Below are 17,316 nucleotides of genomic sequence, written 5' to 3'. Positions count from 1 at the left end.
TAGAATAGAGAATCCAGAAATCAACCCACACACTTACTTCCATCTGATCTTTGACAAAGGCACCAAGCCTATTCACTGGGGAAGGGACTGCCTCTTCAGCAAGTGGTGCTGGGATAACTGGATATCCATATGCAGGAGAATGAAACTAGATCCATACCTCTCACCGTATACTAAAATCAACTCAAAATGGATTAAGGATTTAAATATACACCCTGAGACAATAAAACTTCTTAAAGAAAACATAGGAGAAACACTTCAGGAAATAGGACTGGGCACAGACTTCATGAATACGACCCCAAAAGCACGGGCAACCAAAGGAAAAATAAACAAATGGGATTATATCAAACTAAAAAGCTTCTGCACAGCAAAAGAAACAATTAAAAGAGTTAAAAGACAACCAACAGAGTGGGAGAAAATATTTGCAAAATATACATCTGACAAAGGATTAATATCCAGAATATATAAGGAACTCAAACAACTTTACAAGAAGAAAACAAGCAACCCAATTAAAGAATGGGCAAAAGAGCTAAGTAGGCATTTCTCTAAGGAAGATATCCAAATGGCCAACAGACATATGAAAAAATGCTCAACATCACTCAGCATCCGGGAAATGCAAATCAAAACCACATTGAGATACCATCTAACCCCAGTTAGGATGGCTAAAATCCAAAAGACTATGAACGATAAATGCTGGCGAGGCTGCGGAGAAAAAGGAACTCTCATACATTGTTGGTGGGACTGCAAAATGGTGCAGCCTCTATGGAAAATGGTATGGAGGTTCCTTAAACAATTGCAAATAGATCTACCATACGACCCAGCCATCCCACTGTTGGGAATATACCCAGAGGAATGGAAATCATCAAGTCGAAGGTATACCTGTTCCCCAATGTTCATCGCAGCACTCTTTACAATAGCCAAGAGTTGGAACCAGCCCAAATGCCCATCATCAGATGAGTGGATACGGAAAATGTGGTACATCTACACAATGGAATACTACTCAGCTATAAAAACGAATGAAATACTGCCATTTGCAACAACATGGATGGACCTTGAGAGAATTATATTAAGTGAAACAAGTCAGGCACAGAAAGAGAAATACCACATGTTCTCACTTATTGGAGGGAGCTAAAAATTAATATATAAATTCACACACACACACACACAAACCGGGGGGGGGGGAAGAAGATATAACAACCACAATTATTTGAAGTTGATACAACAAGCAAACAGAAAGGACATTGTTGGGGGGGAGGGGGAGGGAGAAGGGAGGGAGGTTTTGGTGATGGGGAGCAATAATCAGCTACAATGTATATCGACAAAATAAAATTAAAAAAAAAAAAAAAAAACCAGTCAGTCCAGCTCTCAGCCCCAACATTAGATGGCCTCATCCACATATAATACTGATCTGGTTGACATTACAACCAAAGGGTGCTTCGTTTGAATTAGACCCTGAGAAAGATGGCATATCCTCTGCCTGTAAACAAAACAGCTGGTTAAATATTGCAAGGTGTCCCAGCTGGCATTTCTCTTCTGGATTGCGAGTGACCCCGAAAATATTTCCAGAGACGATGCTTGATAATCTACCCTTGTTCTTAATTTAGTGAACACTTGCAAATCTCACCCAGTGCTGGTTGTTCATATCATTTGTGTGTGTGAGCCAGGGCTCTGTGAAGGTGCCTGATGTCCCGAAGTGACCCAATGGGACAACTCCCACTGTACAAGAAAAGACTGGAAGCTGTATGTGTGCCCTGCGTGGAAGACATTCCTCAACCTGAAACTAGCTGCACGTTTTCTATTTCACCCCTACGAGGGTTTCAAAATTGTTTTTGTTACCCACATGAAAAAAAATCTATGTATTACACTGAGAAAAACGTATTTCTAGTTTCTCTCTAATCACCAGAACATCTGGCCACCCTGGGCTGAAGATGAGTGGTGGCTGCCCCTTTGACAGGGAAAGAGAGCTCCAGTTTGCCACAGGTTCCAGCTGCCCACTTCCTCCTTCAAGCTACCTGGCAGCCCTCAGACAGGTGAGTTTGAGAACCCTGGGTGTAAAGTACTGGGTGAGATTGTGGACTAAGGTGTCACTGGGCCTGGGCACGAATTCAGCTTCCCTATTTTCCAGCTTCCCCTCTCTGAGCCTCCATTCCTCATCTGTTAAACGGACATGATGAGAGTTGCTACCTCAAAGAGTTGTGGTAAAGATTAAAGGAGAAAACTCCCGTGAAAAAAATGAGCCCCTGGTATATACCAAATGCTCAATAAAGCTTAGTTATTATTATAATTATAGTCATGCATCATTTAATGATGAAGATACATCCTGAGAAATGTGTCAGGCAATTTCTTTGTGCAAACATCTCAGAGTGTACTTACACACACCCAGATGGTATAGCCTAATGCACACCTAGGCTGTATGCTACAGCCATTATAATCTTATGGGACCATCATACAAGGAGTCTTCAAAAAGTTCCTGGAGAGATTAGTATTATCTTTTAATTACATTTTTCCATGAACTTTTTGAAGTACCCTCATATACGTGGTCCATCGTTGACCAAAACATCATTATGCAGTATATGACTATTATTATCTGAAAGTTTTTAACTCAGAGCTTTGTGAAGAGACTGAACCAGTCCAATATATTGTTATTATTATTGTCATGATCATTGTGTCTGTTGTCACTTGGAGAAATTCCCATGTGGTATATTTTCTTTCTTTTCCTTCTAATTTTATTGAGGTATAATTGACAAATAAAAACTGTACATATTTAAGGTATACAATGTGATGTTTTGATACAGGTATACACTGTGAAATAATCACCACTATCAAGCTTATTAACACATCTATCACATCACATGGTTATCTTTTTGTGTGTGTCGTGAGGACACTTAAGATCTACCCTCTTAGCAAATTTCAAGTATACAAAACAGTATTGTTAACCACGCTCTCCAGAACTGATTCATCCTGCACGACTGGAACTTTGTACCTCTTAACCACCTGCTATATTTTCTAGGGAAAGATGAAAACACCTCCACCTCCCACCGCAGGTCCCTTGAGCTACCAGCCTGGACTGCTAGGACCAGGAAGCTGTCCATATGGCCTTGGGGACAGGCACCGGGGAGTCCCCTGTGAGCTGACAACTGACCCTGGGGCAGGGTTCCACACTCTTCCCAAGCAGTGAGGCTGACAGATGTGATAAAATGTGATCGTCAGAGCCGTTTCATGGGACTGAAAGCCATTCATAGCTTGGGAAAGAGGCAGGATTGCCAGAGGGTTAGGCAGGTACATGCTGGAGCCAAAGTCCTGAGTTTGAATCCTGACTTTGCCACTTAGCAGCCATGGGACCTTCCTCAAGTGCCTCAGTTAGCCCAGCTGTGAAATGGTGATGGTGGCAGTACGCTCTCCCATCACAACACCCACATCAGATGGCATCCCTCCTCTGTTCAAAACCCACCCACAGTGCCCACCCCCTTCACAGAGAAGGCTGAAGTCTGGCCTTGGCCAACAAGGCCGTTGCCCTCTGGCCCCTCACTGCCTCTCTGCCCTAACCTCACACCATGCTCCCCTTTGCTCATTTAACTCTGCTGCACACCCCTGCCTGCTGTGCTCTAAACATGCCAGGCACAACCCTGCCTCAGGGTCTTTGCACGGGCTGTTCCCGCTGCCTGGGATGCCCTTCACCAGACATTTTGGAGGGCTCCCTCACCTCCAGGGCTTTACTCAAATGCAACCCTCTCTCAGAAAGGCCTTCCCTTATTACCCAACCCCAGTCCACATTCCCTCTGTGGTTCTTATCCCACAATGTACTGCTTCAGATTTATCATCTGTCCCCCTTCTGAAATGTCAACTCCAAGAGGACAGAGATCTTGTCCATTGTTATGAGCTGAATTGTGTCCCCCAAAATTCATATGTTGAAGCCCTAACTCCCAGTATCGCAAAATGTGACTGTATTTGAAGACAATCTTTAAAGAGGTAATTAAGGTAAAATAAGATCATATGTGTGAACCCTAATCCAATCTGACTGGTATCTATATAAGAGGAGATTAGGACACAGACATGCACAGAGGGACGACAATGTGAAGACAGAGGGAGAAGACAGCCATCTACAAGCCAAGGAAAGAGGCCTCAGAAGAACCAACCCTTGCTGATACCTTGATATCAAACTCTAGCCTGTAGAACTGTGAGGAAATAGGTTTCTGTTGTTTAAGCAGTCCAGTCTGAGGTACTTTGTTATGGCAGCTGACTAATACATCCATCTTGCTCACTACTGTATCCCCAGCGTTTAGAACAATGACTGGTATAGAGCAGAGGTTTGGTAAATGGCTCTTGAATAAATGAATGAATAAACAAGTAGAGTTGGTATGGAAGATTAAATGAGTTAATCCACATAAGACACTCAGAATAGTAGTGCATACCATACAGTAGGTGCTCAATATCAGCTACTGTACCTGACGCCCATGAGTACTTGGGTCTCTCCAGCCCTCTGAGCCCCTTCCTCTCCCTGATACTAACCATAGTTCACCCTCCCAGTTGACAAGTCCATTCATGGTCCCCAGAGCGACCGCCCAGCAGGGCCTGGGCTCATGCCAGCCCCCTGTGCCTGAGGGGCCACCACTTGATGGAGGCAGGGGAGGCAGTATGTGGCAGTGGCTAAGAGGGTGGGCTCCAGAGCCAGGCAGCAGGCAACAGAATCCTGGCTCTGCCCCTCCCTGACTGCGTTTCCTTGGACAACAGTCTTTCCCTTTCTGAGCCTTATTTGTGAAATGGGCTTCATAATAACAAATGTCCCCCTCCATGGTTGTCATATGGGTTAAGTGGGGTGATATATGAGACTACTTCAAAAAGTTTTGGGAAAAATAGAATTAAAACATAATATGAATCTTTCCATGAAGTTTTTGAAATATCTTCATATATATATATATATATAAAAACGGCAGTGAGTGCTAATGGGGTACATGATTCCTTTTGGGGATGATGAAAATGTTCTGAAATTGATTGTACAGATAGTTGCACAACTCTGTGAATATACCAAAAACCAATAAATTGTATATTTCATGGTATGTGAAGTGTATCTCAACAAACATATGAAATAAATGAAGACATGAAAAACCAAAACTCATGGATAAGTCAACTGATACATTTATACAGCAAAATAAATTCCAGGTGGATTCAAAAGTTCATTGTTAACATTCAAATGATAAATGGTAAACAGGAAGAAAATACAGATGCTATCTGACCTGTGGACAAAGAAATCCTTGCACAGCTTAAAGATGAAGAAAGACACTACAGTGCTCCAAGAGACCAACAGATTCAATTTTAGAAATATGAATGCTTTTACTTTTTTTGTTTTTTTTTGGCGGCCAGCTGACATAGGGATCAAGCCCTGGACCTTGGTGTTATCAGCACCACACTCCACCAGCACTATGCTCTAACCAACCGAGCTAACCGGACAGCCCCTAAAAAACATGAAATGCTTTTGTACTGAAAAAATACAGTTAAATACATAAACTAAGAAACAAAAAGCAAACCTGGGAAGAATATTTGCTACAAATGTTTATACACACACACTTCTTTAAAATTTTTAAGAATGCTAAGATTCCTGTAGACGGGTAAAGCACAAGATGGATCATTTACCTGCCCAGAGAAATGTCTACTAAACATTTTCTAAGAACTGAACCTCACTAATACAAACAATGCTACTCAGAAAGATATCACGTGACACCATCTGTCACCTATTAAGCTCAAGGGGTATACCATTTGTCATTTATATCCATTTATCTATATACCCATTTATCATTTACATCCAATGTTTAGAATAAATACCTGACAACAGCCAGTGTAAAGGAGCGGAGGACCTCTCAGACACCCTTGTGGGAACACATATGGCCACAACTGATTTGGAAAGTAATATGACGACTTATGAAAGGTCTCAAAAATATCCAACCCAGTATTCCTCTTCCAGGAATCACTCCTAAAGAAATCATACAAAACACAGGGCAAGATTTATGCCCAGTCACATCCCTTGTGACATTGTTTATAACCATGCATAACTGGAAACCCATAAATATCCAACAAGGGAAACATTAAGTAAAGCAGGGTACAGCCACAGATAAAATTTTTATGTAATCATTAAAACAATGTTACACAGGACTTTTTAATGATGTGGAGAAATGTTCAGGATGAAATCTTCACTGAGAAAGCAGTATATAAAAATTGTTTAGCCAGAGTGATTCTTACTGTGCAAAACAATATGTAAATCCAAGGAAGGAAAGACACTCAAATATTCTATAGTTGTCTTTTGGGGTAAGATCATGGGTGACTTTGATTCTCTTAGCTATATTTTTCTGGATTTTTAAAAATTTTATAATGATAATGCATTTCCTTACCTACCAGGAATTTTCTTTTCCTTTGTGATATATTATTTACAGCATAAAAAAGGATTTTTAAAAAAAGTCAAATTCACCAATACTGAATCTGAATGGACATTTAGATACACTGATTATGCAGCCAAAACAGTGATGTTTGTAAAGTTTTCAAAGGCAAGGGGAAATATTTATTGCATAAAGTTGGATGGGAAAAAAAATGAGATTAAAATCGCAGAGCCAATAATTGGTCAACTAAAAAATAATCATCTGAGGAGGAAGAAATAAATGAATACTCAAATATCCACATGGTTATCTTTGGGTAGAGGGTCTATGGGTGAATTATATTTTCTTACCTATGGTTTACTGGATTTTGCCAACTTTCTATAACAAATATTTATATACACATTTTTTATCATGAAATACTTCTGGCATAAAAGAAAGTTTAGAGAAAAATACAACAAACATCCATATACTTACACATCACCCAGCCAGATATAAAACATCAGGGCCAGAACTGAAGACACCCGGGGACCCCACCCAAAAGTATCCTCCTTCCTCTCTCAGGAGGTAGCCACTGTCTTAAACATGCACCTTGTTCCCACGTTTTTGCACTTTCACCGAACACATGGGTGTTCGTAAGAGACATTTAGTGCTGTCTGCCCCTTTCTAAAGGCCACAAGTCCTCCCATCATCCTGCCCAGGTCCTTTTCACTCAACATCACAGGTTTAACCATCACTTCCTAGGGACCCACCTGTGTCTCTTGAGAGCCTGAGGGCAGGCCTGGCCACTCAAGCTACCCTGTCCCCCACACTGACCCTACAGCTAGTGTCAGGGATGAATGAGGGGCTGTTGGGCCTGGATTGTGTAGGACAGAAAATCAGTATCATCCATAGGTACTGTCCTCCTCATCAGGGCATACAGCCCCCAGGAGACGTGGCCTGGAAGGGGCTCAGGTGGGCAGAGGCTCATCTGAGGGCAGAAGCCCAGCCCTTTGGGCTCTAGTCTTTGGAAAGGATGGTGAGAGACAGGCATGACTCACCAGGGCCTCATCGGTCAGCAGCTGAGCGGCCATGCCTCCACTGCCCAGGGCAACCGGGGAACGGGCCTGAGGGGTCAAAAGAGGGAGGCACGGTGAGAGACCAGGACTAGGCTGGCCTCACAGACAGACAGGACAGACACACATCCACTGAGAGACAGGGACAGAGAGAGAGAGAGAGACAGACAGACAGACACACACACACATCCACAGCGAATACTGCATGCAAGACACTTGATAAATGTCTCATGTAATCCTCCAACCACTCTAGAAGGTGAGCACTACCTCTATTGACATCATTTCACAGATGAGGAAACTGAGGCCCAAAGAGAGAAGCCACTCACCCAAGATTACAAAGCTGGGATTGGAGTCAGGCACAGTATGTCTGGGTCCACATGCTTAACCACTAGGCTTTGCTGCCTCCCAAATGCATGCACACACACACATTCCTACAGGCTGCTGGGGGCAACACAACCCCCTGCCTTCTCCCAGTTGCTCTTCCCAGATCCCCTCCTTGGGTCTGAATGCTGGACCACCAGATGCCCCAGCATCGCTCCCAGACCCTTTGGGCACTTCTCCCAGACTTCTGGGGTTAATGTGAGGTTTGACTAAGTATACATGTAAGGAACTTGGAGCTGTGCCCTGCACACAGTAAGAGCTCAATAAACACCCACTGTTATTATTACTGTTGATTATGTTCCAAAGAGTGGAAAACAGCTGCCCAGGGACTCTCAGAGGTGAATTCACCCCAGGAGAACGCATCCTGGTTCGATTAGCTTCCATGCTCAGGAGAAAGTCTCAGTGGCTGCTAGTGTGTCTTAATATCCCCCAGCCCCTCCTACTCTCCCCTTTGAACAACAGAAAAGCAGGGTTCAGGCCCCAAACTTAGGCAGACCATACTATCTCATTAGAAATAACTGGCTTTACCTTCATTAGCTCTAATCTTTGTTTCCCTTTCTAAAGCAATGCTCAGCTTCTATTTTTGGTAGACACACAGAGTGTCCTTTTAAACTAACTTGATTTAAGTAAAAAAAAAAAAAAATCAGTAACCCATTTTAATAAAAAATAAAGTGAAAAAAATAGGATAGCTGGCACAGGTTAGGGCAAATTCTTGGAGTTTGAGACATGCTGGCTCATGTCCTGGCTCCATGATGACCTAGGACATGCATGCCTCTCCTGACGGGGAACTCACTACCTGTGCCACAAATGCCTCTAAATGGAAACAAGTATTCCTTCTGCTATAGCCTGAACTGTGCCTCCCTAAATCTCCAACCTCTTGGGATCACTAAAAATCCCTAGCCCTCTCCTATACAATAGCCCTTCAGCCACTGTGCAGTTTCAGCATCATTGAGAATGCTTATTCATATATTATTACTCAAAATGTAGACTCCTGGACCCCAGCCCAGAACCTCTGAATTAAACGATCTGTGTGGGGCCGCAGACTCAATATTTCCAAACAAGTTTTGTAGATGATTCTGACGCTTCTTAAAGTGTAAGAAATCACTCACAAAAAGAAGGATCTTTTTGAGGCCAAATGGCCCCAACTTTCACATGCAAAAAGCTAAGTGATTCAAATTGTAGGGGGGGATATATAAGGCCAAGTTGGCAGAAACCTTTATACCAGTGGTTCTCAGAGAAGGGTGATCTTACATCCCCTGCCCCCTACCCCCAGAGACATTTGGCAATGTCTGGAGACATTCATGGTTGTCACAATTTGGGAGAGGGGGGTATGATATGGGCATTCAGTAGGTAGCGACCTGGAGGCTGCTCAGCATTCTGCAACGCACAGGACAGCTGCCCCAGCTCCCCCAACAAAGAATGATAGGTCCCAAACGTCAGTGGTGCCGAGGTTGAAAAATAAAATGAAATTTATTTTTTTAAAGAGAATGAAAGGATCACAAAGCTGTGGGCTTGTGGGTTACCACTTAGAGTCTATAAGCTCTGAGGCACCATGCCAGGCCTGCCATAAGCACTCAGTAAAACATCCTCTGGCTTAAAACTCTCCAGTGGCTTCCCCCACCATCAAACACACCCACCACTGCTACCCACACAGCCATTACGGTCTGTCCCTGATGGCCTTGCCCCCTCCACCCTCCTACACTCGGCCCAGGCACACTGGCCTTTGCATCGGCTGTTCCCTCTGCCAGGAATGCTCTTCCCATGGCTGGCCCCACCTCAAGGTCAGTTCAAATGTCACCTCCTTGGAGAAGTCCCTGCCCCCAAGCCCTGAGCTTAAGCAACAACTCCCTCTTCCTCTATCTTCTCATAGCACACATTATTATGGACAACTGTCTTTTTTTAATATTTGTTTTCTAGTTTGTCATCTGTCTTCCCTCCACCAGAACATAAGCCCCTCAGGGAGCAGGGGTGATCATTTTGGGGTTTTATCTCCAGCATCTAGGACATGGGAGATGCCTAAACATTGAGTTCAATGAATAAATGCGTTAACTTCTAACACCAGTAAAGATGCAAGGAAACAGGCCCTCTCACACACTGGTGAAGGAACTGAGTTTCTCAACCTTTTTCTAGAAAGTGAGCTGGCAATATACAATCTCCATAACCCAGCAACCCTATTCCTGGGAATCTGCCCATAGCAATAAAAGCTCCATGTAAAATGTTATACACAGAAAAAATATTTATTTTAGCACTGTTGCTAGAGACAAAAAAATAAAATAAAATAAACAACAACAATAAACCTGGAAACAAAATAAATACCCATCAATAAAGAAATGGGTCAAATAAATGGTGGGGCCTTCATACTATGAAATATCGAGTCAGCTCCAGAAAGCTGGAGTTAGTTCTGCATCTATTGAAATGTGTGTGGTTCATTAAGTGAGAAAAGCAAGTTACATGGTTTTATGCATAACTTCAGCCCCTTTGTGGAAAAACAAACCAACAAGCGTTTTTGAGCCTGGGGAAGGTTGTGGAATGAGGCCAGGCTGGAGCCTCCAGAATGTGGAGTGGGAATGAGAAGAGAAGGAAAGGGTTACTATTTTTTTTTTTTCATTTTATTCCTTTGAACTGTTTCCCTGGGTGCAGCAACCTCATATTACTATCATAATTACTGAAAAAGAATTTAATTTTTAAAACTATATTCCTTATGGGTTAGTGGCCTCTGAGTCTCTCCCCTGAGCTATGAGGTCAACACTGGCTCCTTTTCCTGGACTGCAACCATGACCAGGGCCAAGTTAACCAGCATGCACAGAGCCTGGGGCCCACGATACCTTCAGGGGCCCATGAGAATGTCTTAATTTCTTTTAAAATCATAAGAAAAAAGGTGAATCTAATCTAGCCTGGATTATATTTGTCTTTGTAGCAATGAAATCACAAAATACTTTGTGTTTTTTTTTTTAATGGAGCAAGAAGCCCATGAAGGCAAACTGCACCCCAAAAACCATAAAGTGACTTGCCCAGGAGCAGAGTGCTGGGGACCACCAAACTGTTTGGCCTTCAGTCTGTGGCTACAAAGCCAGTGCCTTCCTCATTCCTCTTCGTCCTCTGAGCTTTCTGGCATTTCCTTCCTTTCTTTCATTTTCATTGTTTCTAAGAGGAGATTCTCTTGGGGAAAATCCCCTGCAACCTTGTCTCAACTGAGCTGAAAAGAAAAATAGGATTTCTCACTTATCTGGAGATTAACTGTGGGAGCTCTGGAACCCAGAAGCCTAGGAGGTAGCCTTGGGTGATTCACTTAAAGTCTCCGAGCCTTAGTCTCCCCATCTGTTGAATGGTCCCTACCTCAGAGTTATTGGGAGGCCTGTAAATGAGCTAGTTCCAGCAAAGTGCCCAGAACAGCACTGACTTGATACATGTTCCCTGAACAAATCAATACCTCCTTGGTCAGAACAGAGTAGAAGATGGAGATCTTCAGGGGTTCTGACCTCCCTTTAAGAAGGCCTTATGTGAGGTAGAAGAAGAAACAGCACCCCCTTGGCCCTACATCCTGTCACTTAACACACACTTCCTGCCCTCCTAAGCCTCCACCCCCCAGAGCCTTCTGTAGACCAGATATGGCTCTGAAGGCAGGAAGGAGCCAGGGAATCCGGTGGCGGTGGGGATGGCAAGGCTAGGAGATATGTGGGTGAGAAGGCAGTGGCTCGGCTAGACTCACTCGTCCAGGTTACACACAGTCTTTCACACACACTTTTGGAAGGCACACACCAGATGCACCCACACACATACACCCACCCCAACAGAGTCACACACAAACACCAAGAAACACTCAGACACACAGGCAGACACACACACACAGAGGGAAAGACACCCACAGAGGCAGACATCTGGAGAGACGCCCCCACACTCATGCACCCAGAGTCAGAGGAAAAGACTAGACACAGGTGGACACCAGAAAGGCACCGTCACACAGAGACACCCATGGACTGAGATCAAGGCAAACAGGCACACAACACCAAACAGAAGGACCCAGTTGGTCACCCAGATATACCCCCCCCCACAGAGACAGGTAAAGACTAGACACAACCAGAGACACAGAAAGATACACCCCCCCCAGAGACACAGAGAGACCAAGGCTCTCTGAATAAGAGTGTGAGTGTGTGTGTGTGTGTGTGTGTGTGTGTGTGTGTGAAGGACGTGCACACACACGCACAAGCAAAGAGAAGGCCACCCACATACACCCACACGTAGACCTACACTAACATACATAGACACATTCACAGACAGCCATAGTCTCAGGACAACACGCACAGGCAGTGCCTCTCTCTCTCCCTGTCTGACACATACACACACACACTCGCCTTCTCCCCAGGATGAGACTCTTACGGTCAATAAAGGCTTTCCGGTCTCCACTCCTATGCCCAGCCCCCACGGCCCCCCTCCCTCAGCCTGCACCACCTTTATTTTAGGTCCGCAATCCCCTCCCTCGGCCCGCGCCCCTCCTCTCTCTGGGCATGCACACCGGTCCCTGGCCCGAACACCCTCTTCTCCGAGCCTGCACACCCTCTCCCCGCCCGCACGCTCTCTACCCCACCCCGCCGCCTCCCCCGGGCGAAGGTCGGGTCCTCACTAGGGTAAAACGTGGGCGGGACCCCGCCTCCGCCAGGGACTCACCCGCGCACCGTTCCTCCAAGACAATGACCGCGCCCGCTAGGCCCGCCCGGCCGCAGTGCGCCTGCGCGGATGGCGCCGGACTACATTTCCCAGAAGCCTCCGCGCCCCTGCGTCCCCTCGGGCACCTCCCACCGAGTCGAGCCCGACGGAACCGAACGGAGCCGAATCCGGGACCAGACCGCATTGCTCCATCTCCCAGAGGCCTCCGCGGCTCCGTGGCCTCTTGGCCAAGGGGGCGGAGAATGGGAGGGATGAGGCGGAGGGAGAGAACTAGAGGGAGGGGAGGAGGGGGAGTGGGGAAGAGGATGGAGAGGGAGGTGTGATGGGAAGGGGGAAAATAGGAAGGGGAGGACGGTGGGAAGAGAAGAGAGGTGAGAAAAGGGAGGGGGCGGGGGGACGAGAGGAGGGAGAAGGGGGGGGAAGAGAGGGAAAAGAGTAGGGGAGGGAAGCGGGGCAAGAGGAAAGGGTGAAAAGGTGGATGAGCAGGAGGTAGGAAGTGTAAGGAAGAGGAGGAAAGAAAGGGAAGGAGTTGGGGAGGGAGGAGGGAAAATAATAGGAAAGGAGGAAGGACGAGTGGAGGCAGAGAAATGAGAGGGATAAAAGCATATCCCATCTTCTGCAGGCTGGACTGAGGGGAGAGCCTGGGCCATTCCCAGCCTGATAGTCATGTTTATCTGTAGAACATTTGTGAAGCAGACAGAGCGGCAAATGAGCATAACATGTTAGATCAGACTGATAGGAGGTCACTGGTCTGGGCTGAGCTCTGCACTAGGCCCAACAGACCAAACCAAGATGGAATTACTTGGGCTGAAGTTCTACACCACCAAGCAGAAACTGAAGTTGTTTATCTGACCTCCTGAGAAATCAGGAGACAGAGAAACTAGCCAAATCCTCAAACAGGGCAATTTTGGCCAGCGTGGTAGAAATCCCCTCTGCTGTAACCATTACACGAAAAGTAACTTTGAAATGAACAGTCCACTTCTTGTTCTCTGTTTCTGCTTTTTCAGATCTTTTCTGCCTATAAAGCCAACCTGCTCTGCTCAGCAGACACATAAATGGGATTAATGTCCAGAGCAATGTGCAATTGCTAAGTCGAGTGGTATGTTTTTTCCTGAAGAATTTCAAACTGTTGTCCAGAATGACTATACCATTTTATATTCCTAGTGGCAATTTATGAGATAACTAGTTTCCCCAAATCCTCGCCAGTTATTTTGTTGGAGTGAGCAGGACTGAAGCCATGTTGGGACCTAAAGCTGCCTGGGCTAAGGAGGGAGGGAGGATTTTAAAAAGGAGTTTTTTTCTCTCCACTCTTGCTTCCTATCCCCTGACTTTCTTATCTCGATCAGTAAGTAGGAAAACAAGGCTGAGAAGCTAATTACTTCTTTGCAAAGCTAACAGTTCTTTCTTTGAGACTTGTAGAGTTTTGAGAAATGATCAAGGCCAAATGACTGAAGCTGACTTGGGCACCAGCCGTGTACACCGGCGCCAATCAAAACCTTGCAGGGTCCTGAGGGAACAGCGAAGATGAGAACAGAAACCAGATGAGGCCTTGGCAAGACCTTGTACCTGACTCACAGACACGGACCCCTCATAGCTCACATCTCCTGCTGTCCTGCTTTCTCCTCCCCCGTTCCATTCCCTCAACCCTTCCTTTAAAAACCCCTCAGTAAATGTAAATCTTTGAGATGGGATAGCCTACCATCTCCTTCAGATGAATGCATCTGCTTTCCTAACACCAGCCATTTGACCTCTGAGTTTTTATCTTTCCTTTTCAAGTGGGCGTGCAGCCGGACCTGTCCGGTAACAATTTGTCATTATTTTTTTTAAATTTTAACCATACTGGTAAGTGTGTAGTGATATATCATTACGTGTGTGTGTGTGTGTGTGTTTTGTTTTGATTTTTGGTAGCTGGCCTGTATGGAAACACTTGCCCTTGATGTTATCAACACCACCACAGTCTGACTCTAACCGGCCAGCCTATATTTCGTATGTGTTTTGTAACAAGCTTTATTGTTTAGAACATTTTTAGGTTTACAGAGATTTTCCTTATACCCACCTCCCCCAAACGCAATGTCCTCCATTATTAAACACTGCATCAGCATGGCACATTTGTTAAAATTAATGAACCAATATTGATACATTATTGTTAACCTCCATAGTTTACATTAAGGTTACTCTGTGTTTTACAGTTCTGAGGGTTTTGGCAAATACATAATAATATGTAGCCACCATTACAGTGTCATACGCAATAGTTCACTGCCCGAAAAATCCCCTGTGCTCCAACCATTCATCCTCCTCAATGCCCATGAACCCCTGGCAACCAATGATCTTTTCACAGTCTGCATAGTTTGGCCTTTTCCAGAATGTCATATAGTTGGAATCAGATTGGCTTCTTTATATAATCTTTTTAGATTGGCTTCTTTCACTTAGTTATATGCATTTAAGATTCCACCGTGTCTTTTTGTGGCTTTATAGCTCATTTCTTATTATTGCTGACTAATAATCCATTGTATGTACCACAGTTTGTTTATTCACCTATAAAATAAAAAACATGTAGGACATTTGCTTGCTTCTCTTTTTTGGCAATTATGAATAAAGCTGCTATAAACATCTATGTGCACTTTTTTGTGCGTGGATAAGTTTTTATCTCATTTAGGTATATACCCAGGAGTGTGATTGATGGATAATATGGTAAGAGTATGTTTAGCTTTGTAAGAAACTGCCCAACTGTCTTCCAAAGTGCATTCTCATCAGCAATGAATCAGAGCTCCTTTTGCACACAACATCACCAGCATTTGGTATTGGGAGTTCTTTTTAGATTTTAGCCATTCTGATAGTCGTGCAGTGGTACCTCCTTGTTTTAATTTGCAATTCCCTAATGACATGAGATGGTAAGCATCTTTTCCTATGCTTATTTGCCATTGGTATATCTTCTTTGGTGAGTTATCTGTTCGGATCTTTTTCCCACTTTTCAAAGGGGTTGTTTTCTTATTGTTGAGTGTATGAGTTATTTGTATATTTTGTATATAAGTCCTTTAGTGGCTGTGTTTTGAAAATATTTTCTTCCAGTTGTGGTTTGTCTTTTAATTCTCTTAACTGTTTTTCACAGAGCAGAAGCATTTCCTTTTAATAGAGTACAACTTAGTTTTTTCTTTCATGGACCATGTATTTTGGTGTTTTATCTAAAAACTCATTGCCAAACCAAAGGTCACTTAGGTTTTGTCCTATGTTTTCTAGAAGCTTTATAGTTTTGCATTTTACGTTTAGGTCTATGATCCTTTTTAAGTTAATTTTTGTGAAAAAGTATGGTCTGTGTCTAAGTTCACTTTTTTCTTTTTTCTTTTTTTGCATGTGGATGTCCCATCATCTTAGCAACATTTGTTGGAAAAAACTACCCTTTCTCAGTTGAATTGCCTCTGCTCTTTGGTCAAAGTTCAGTTGACAACATTCATGTGGGTCTATTTCTGTGATCTCTATCCTGTTCCATTGATCTGTCTATTCTTTGGGCAATATTACACTGTCTTAATTACTGTAGCTCTGTTTTGAAGGCAAGTAGTATCATATCTCCAATTTTGTTCTTCTTTAGTATTTGTTGATTATTCTGAGGTTTTTGTTTTTGCCTTTTCATGTAAATTTTATAATCACTTTCTCAATATCCACAAAATAACTTTCTGGGATTTTGATTGGGATTGTATTCAACCTAGAGATTAGTTGGGAAGAACTGACATCTTAACAACACTGAGTCGTCCTACCCAGAACATGAAATATCTCTCCATTTATCTAGGTCTTCTTTGATTTCTGAGGACCTGTAGGTCAGAAGTTCCTCTTCTGGGTATACTCACCATCCCTTTATCCAGTGGCTTCCAGCTGGAGCTTTTCCTCTTTCTTCCCCAAAAGAGGAACTGGATGGTACCAGGGCAGGGTCTACCTCATCCAATACTGAGCGGCTGTGACCATGTCTGCTTTATGTGTGTGTTTGGGGTGGCAGTGGTAAGTGGTCCCAAGGGAAAGGTACGTGGGAGGGGTTGCTTGGGCTGCAGGCTGAGCCCTTTTCCTCCAGAGTGCCTGGCTCAGAATCCAGGATTCCAAACAGAAGGGTAGGAGCTTGGTGAAGATGCATAAAGGTTTGTGTGTCCTAGTGTCCCACACCTCCACCCCTCTCCCAGGTTGTCTTATCTAATGTATTCCCAGCTCATGGGTACTGGAGTTTTATGACAGGACTCACTTCTACTTGAACAATCCAGTGACCACAAATGATCCAACCCCAAAAGTGCAGGAGACCCAAAGACAATTTTTCTCCTTGGGACGTCCCTGGACCTACAAATGCTCCCTGAATATCAGAGATGCACAGATGGGGGACATGGGGACATCAGTAGAGAGAAGACCTACTATCAAATAACATTACCAGTGTTACGGGCTCTCAGCACATATCCCAGGTATGGAATTTGTTTGGGGGAGGGCACAAGGGATGGAGTGTGGGCCCCTTACTCCATGAGCCAGGCTGGGATGGAACCCCCTCACCTTTACCAGTGAGTAGACAGCAGCTGGCTCAGGCCTGAAAAGTGGGCAGACTCAAAGAAATACCTGTTGCTTTGCCTCTCACGGATTTATCACCTCTCTTCCCCTGGGTGAAAGAGCCACAAAGGATTACTCAAAGCCCATTTCTTTTGAGCAGTGAGAGGTCCCAATGGGGTTAATCTCCCAGAATCCTCAAGAGAGAGGCATTCCTTCTTTTTGGGAAATTAACCATGAATTGGGGATCTTGCCCCACATTTATTCTCCAGACCAGAAAGTTACAGAGAAAGAATGTAGGTGGGGTAATAGTTTAACAATAGAGGCTGGTAACATTCAGTGAA

At 44.2% G+C, this 17,316-nt stretch overlaps 1 protein-coding gene across 2 annotated transcripts in view; it reads right to left on the bottom strand.

Annotated features, from left to right (window-relative positions):
* ZNF71 (zinc finger protein 71) overlaps positions 1-12,508 on the bottom strand; it is a 38,420-nt gene extending 25,912 nt beyond the window's left edge. The window contains exons 1-2 of one of the 2 annotated variants that reach the window (XM_063088619.1): positions 12,461-12,508; positions 7,400-7,465 (exon numbers count right to left, since the gene is read on the bottom strand). In XM_063088619.1, the coding sequence (XP_062944689.1) occupies positions 7,400-7,432 (33 nt within the window). In that variant the 5' untranslated portion in view covers positions 7,433-7,465; positions 12,461-12,508. The remainder of the gene's footprint in view (positions 1-7,399; positions 7,466-12,460) is intronic. The other variant, XM_063088620.1, reaches the window with a different exon arrangement.
* Positions 12,509-17,316: the final 4,808 nt, after the last annotated feature.

Source organism: Cynocephalus volans, chromosome 3 (assembly GCF_027409185.1).
Source record: "Cynocephalus volans isolate mCynVol1 chromosome 3, mCynVol1.pri, whole genome shotgun sequence".
NCBI lineage: Eukaryota > Metazoa > Chordata > Mammalia > Dermoptera > Cynocephalidae > Cynocephalus > Cynocephalus volans.
The sequence above is the reverse complement of the archived record's forward strand: the minus strand, read 5'-3'. Positions and strand labels throughout refer to the sequence as shown.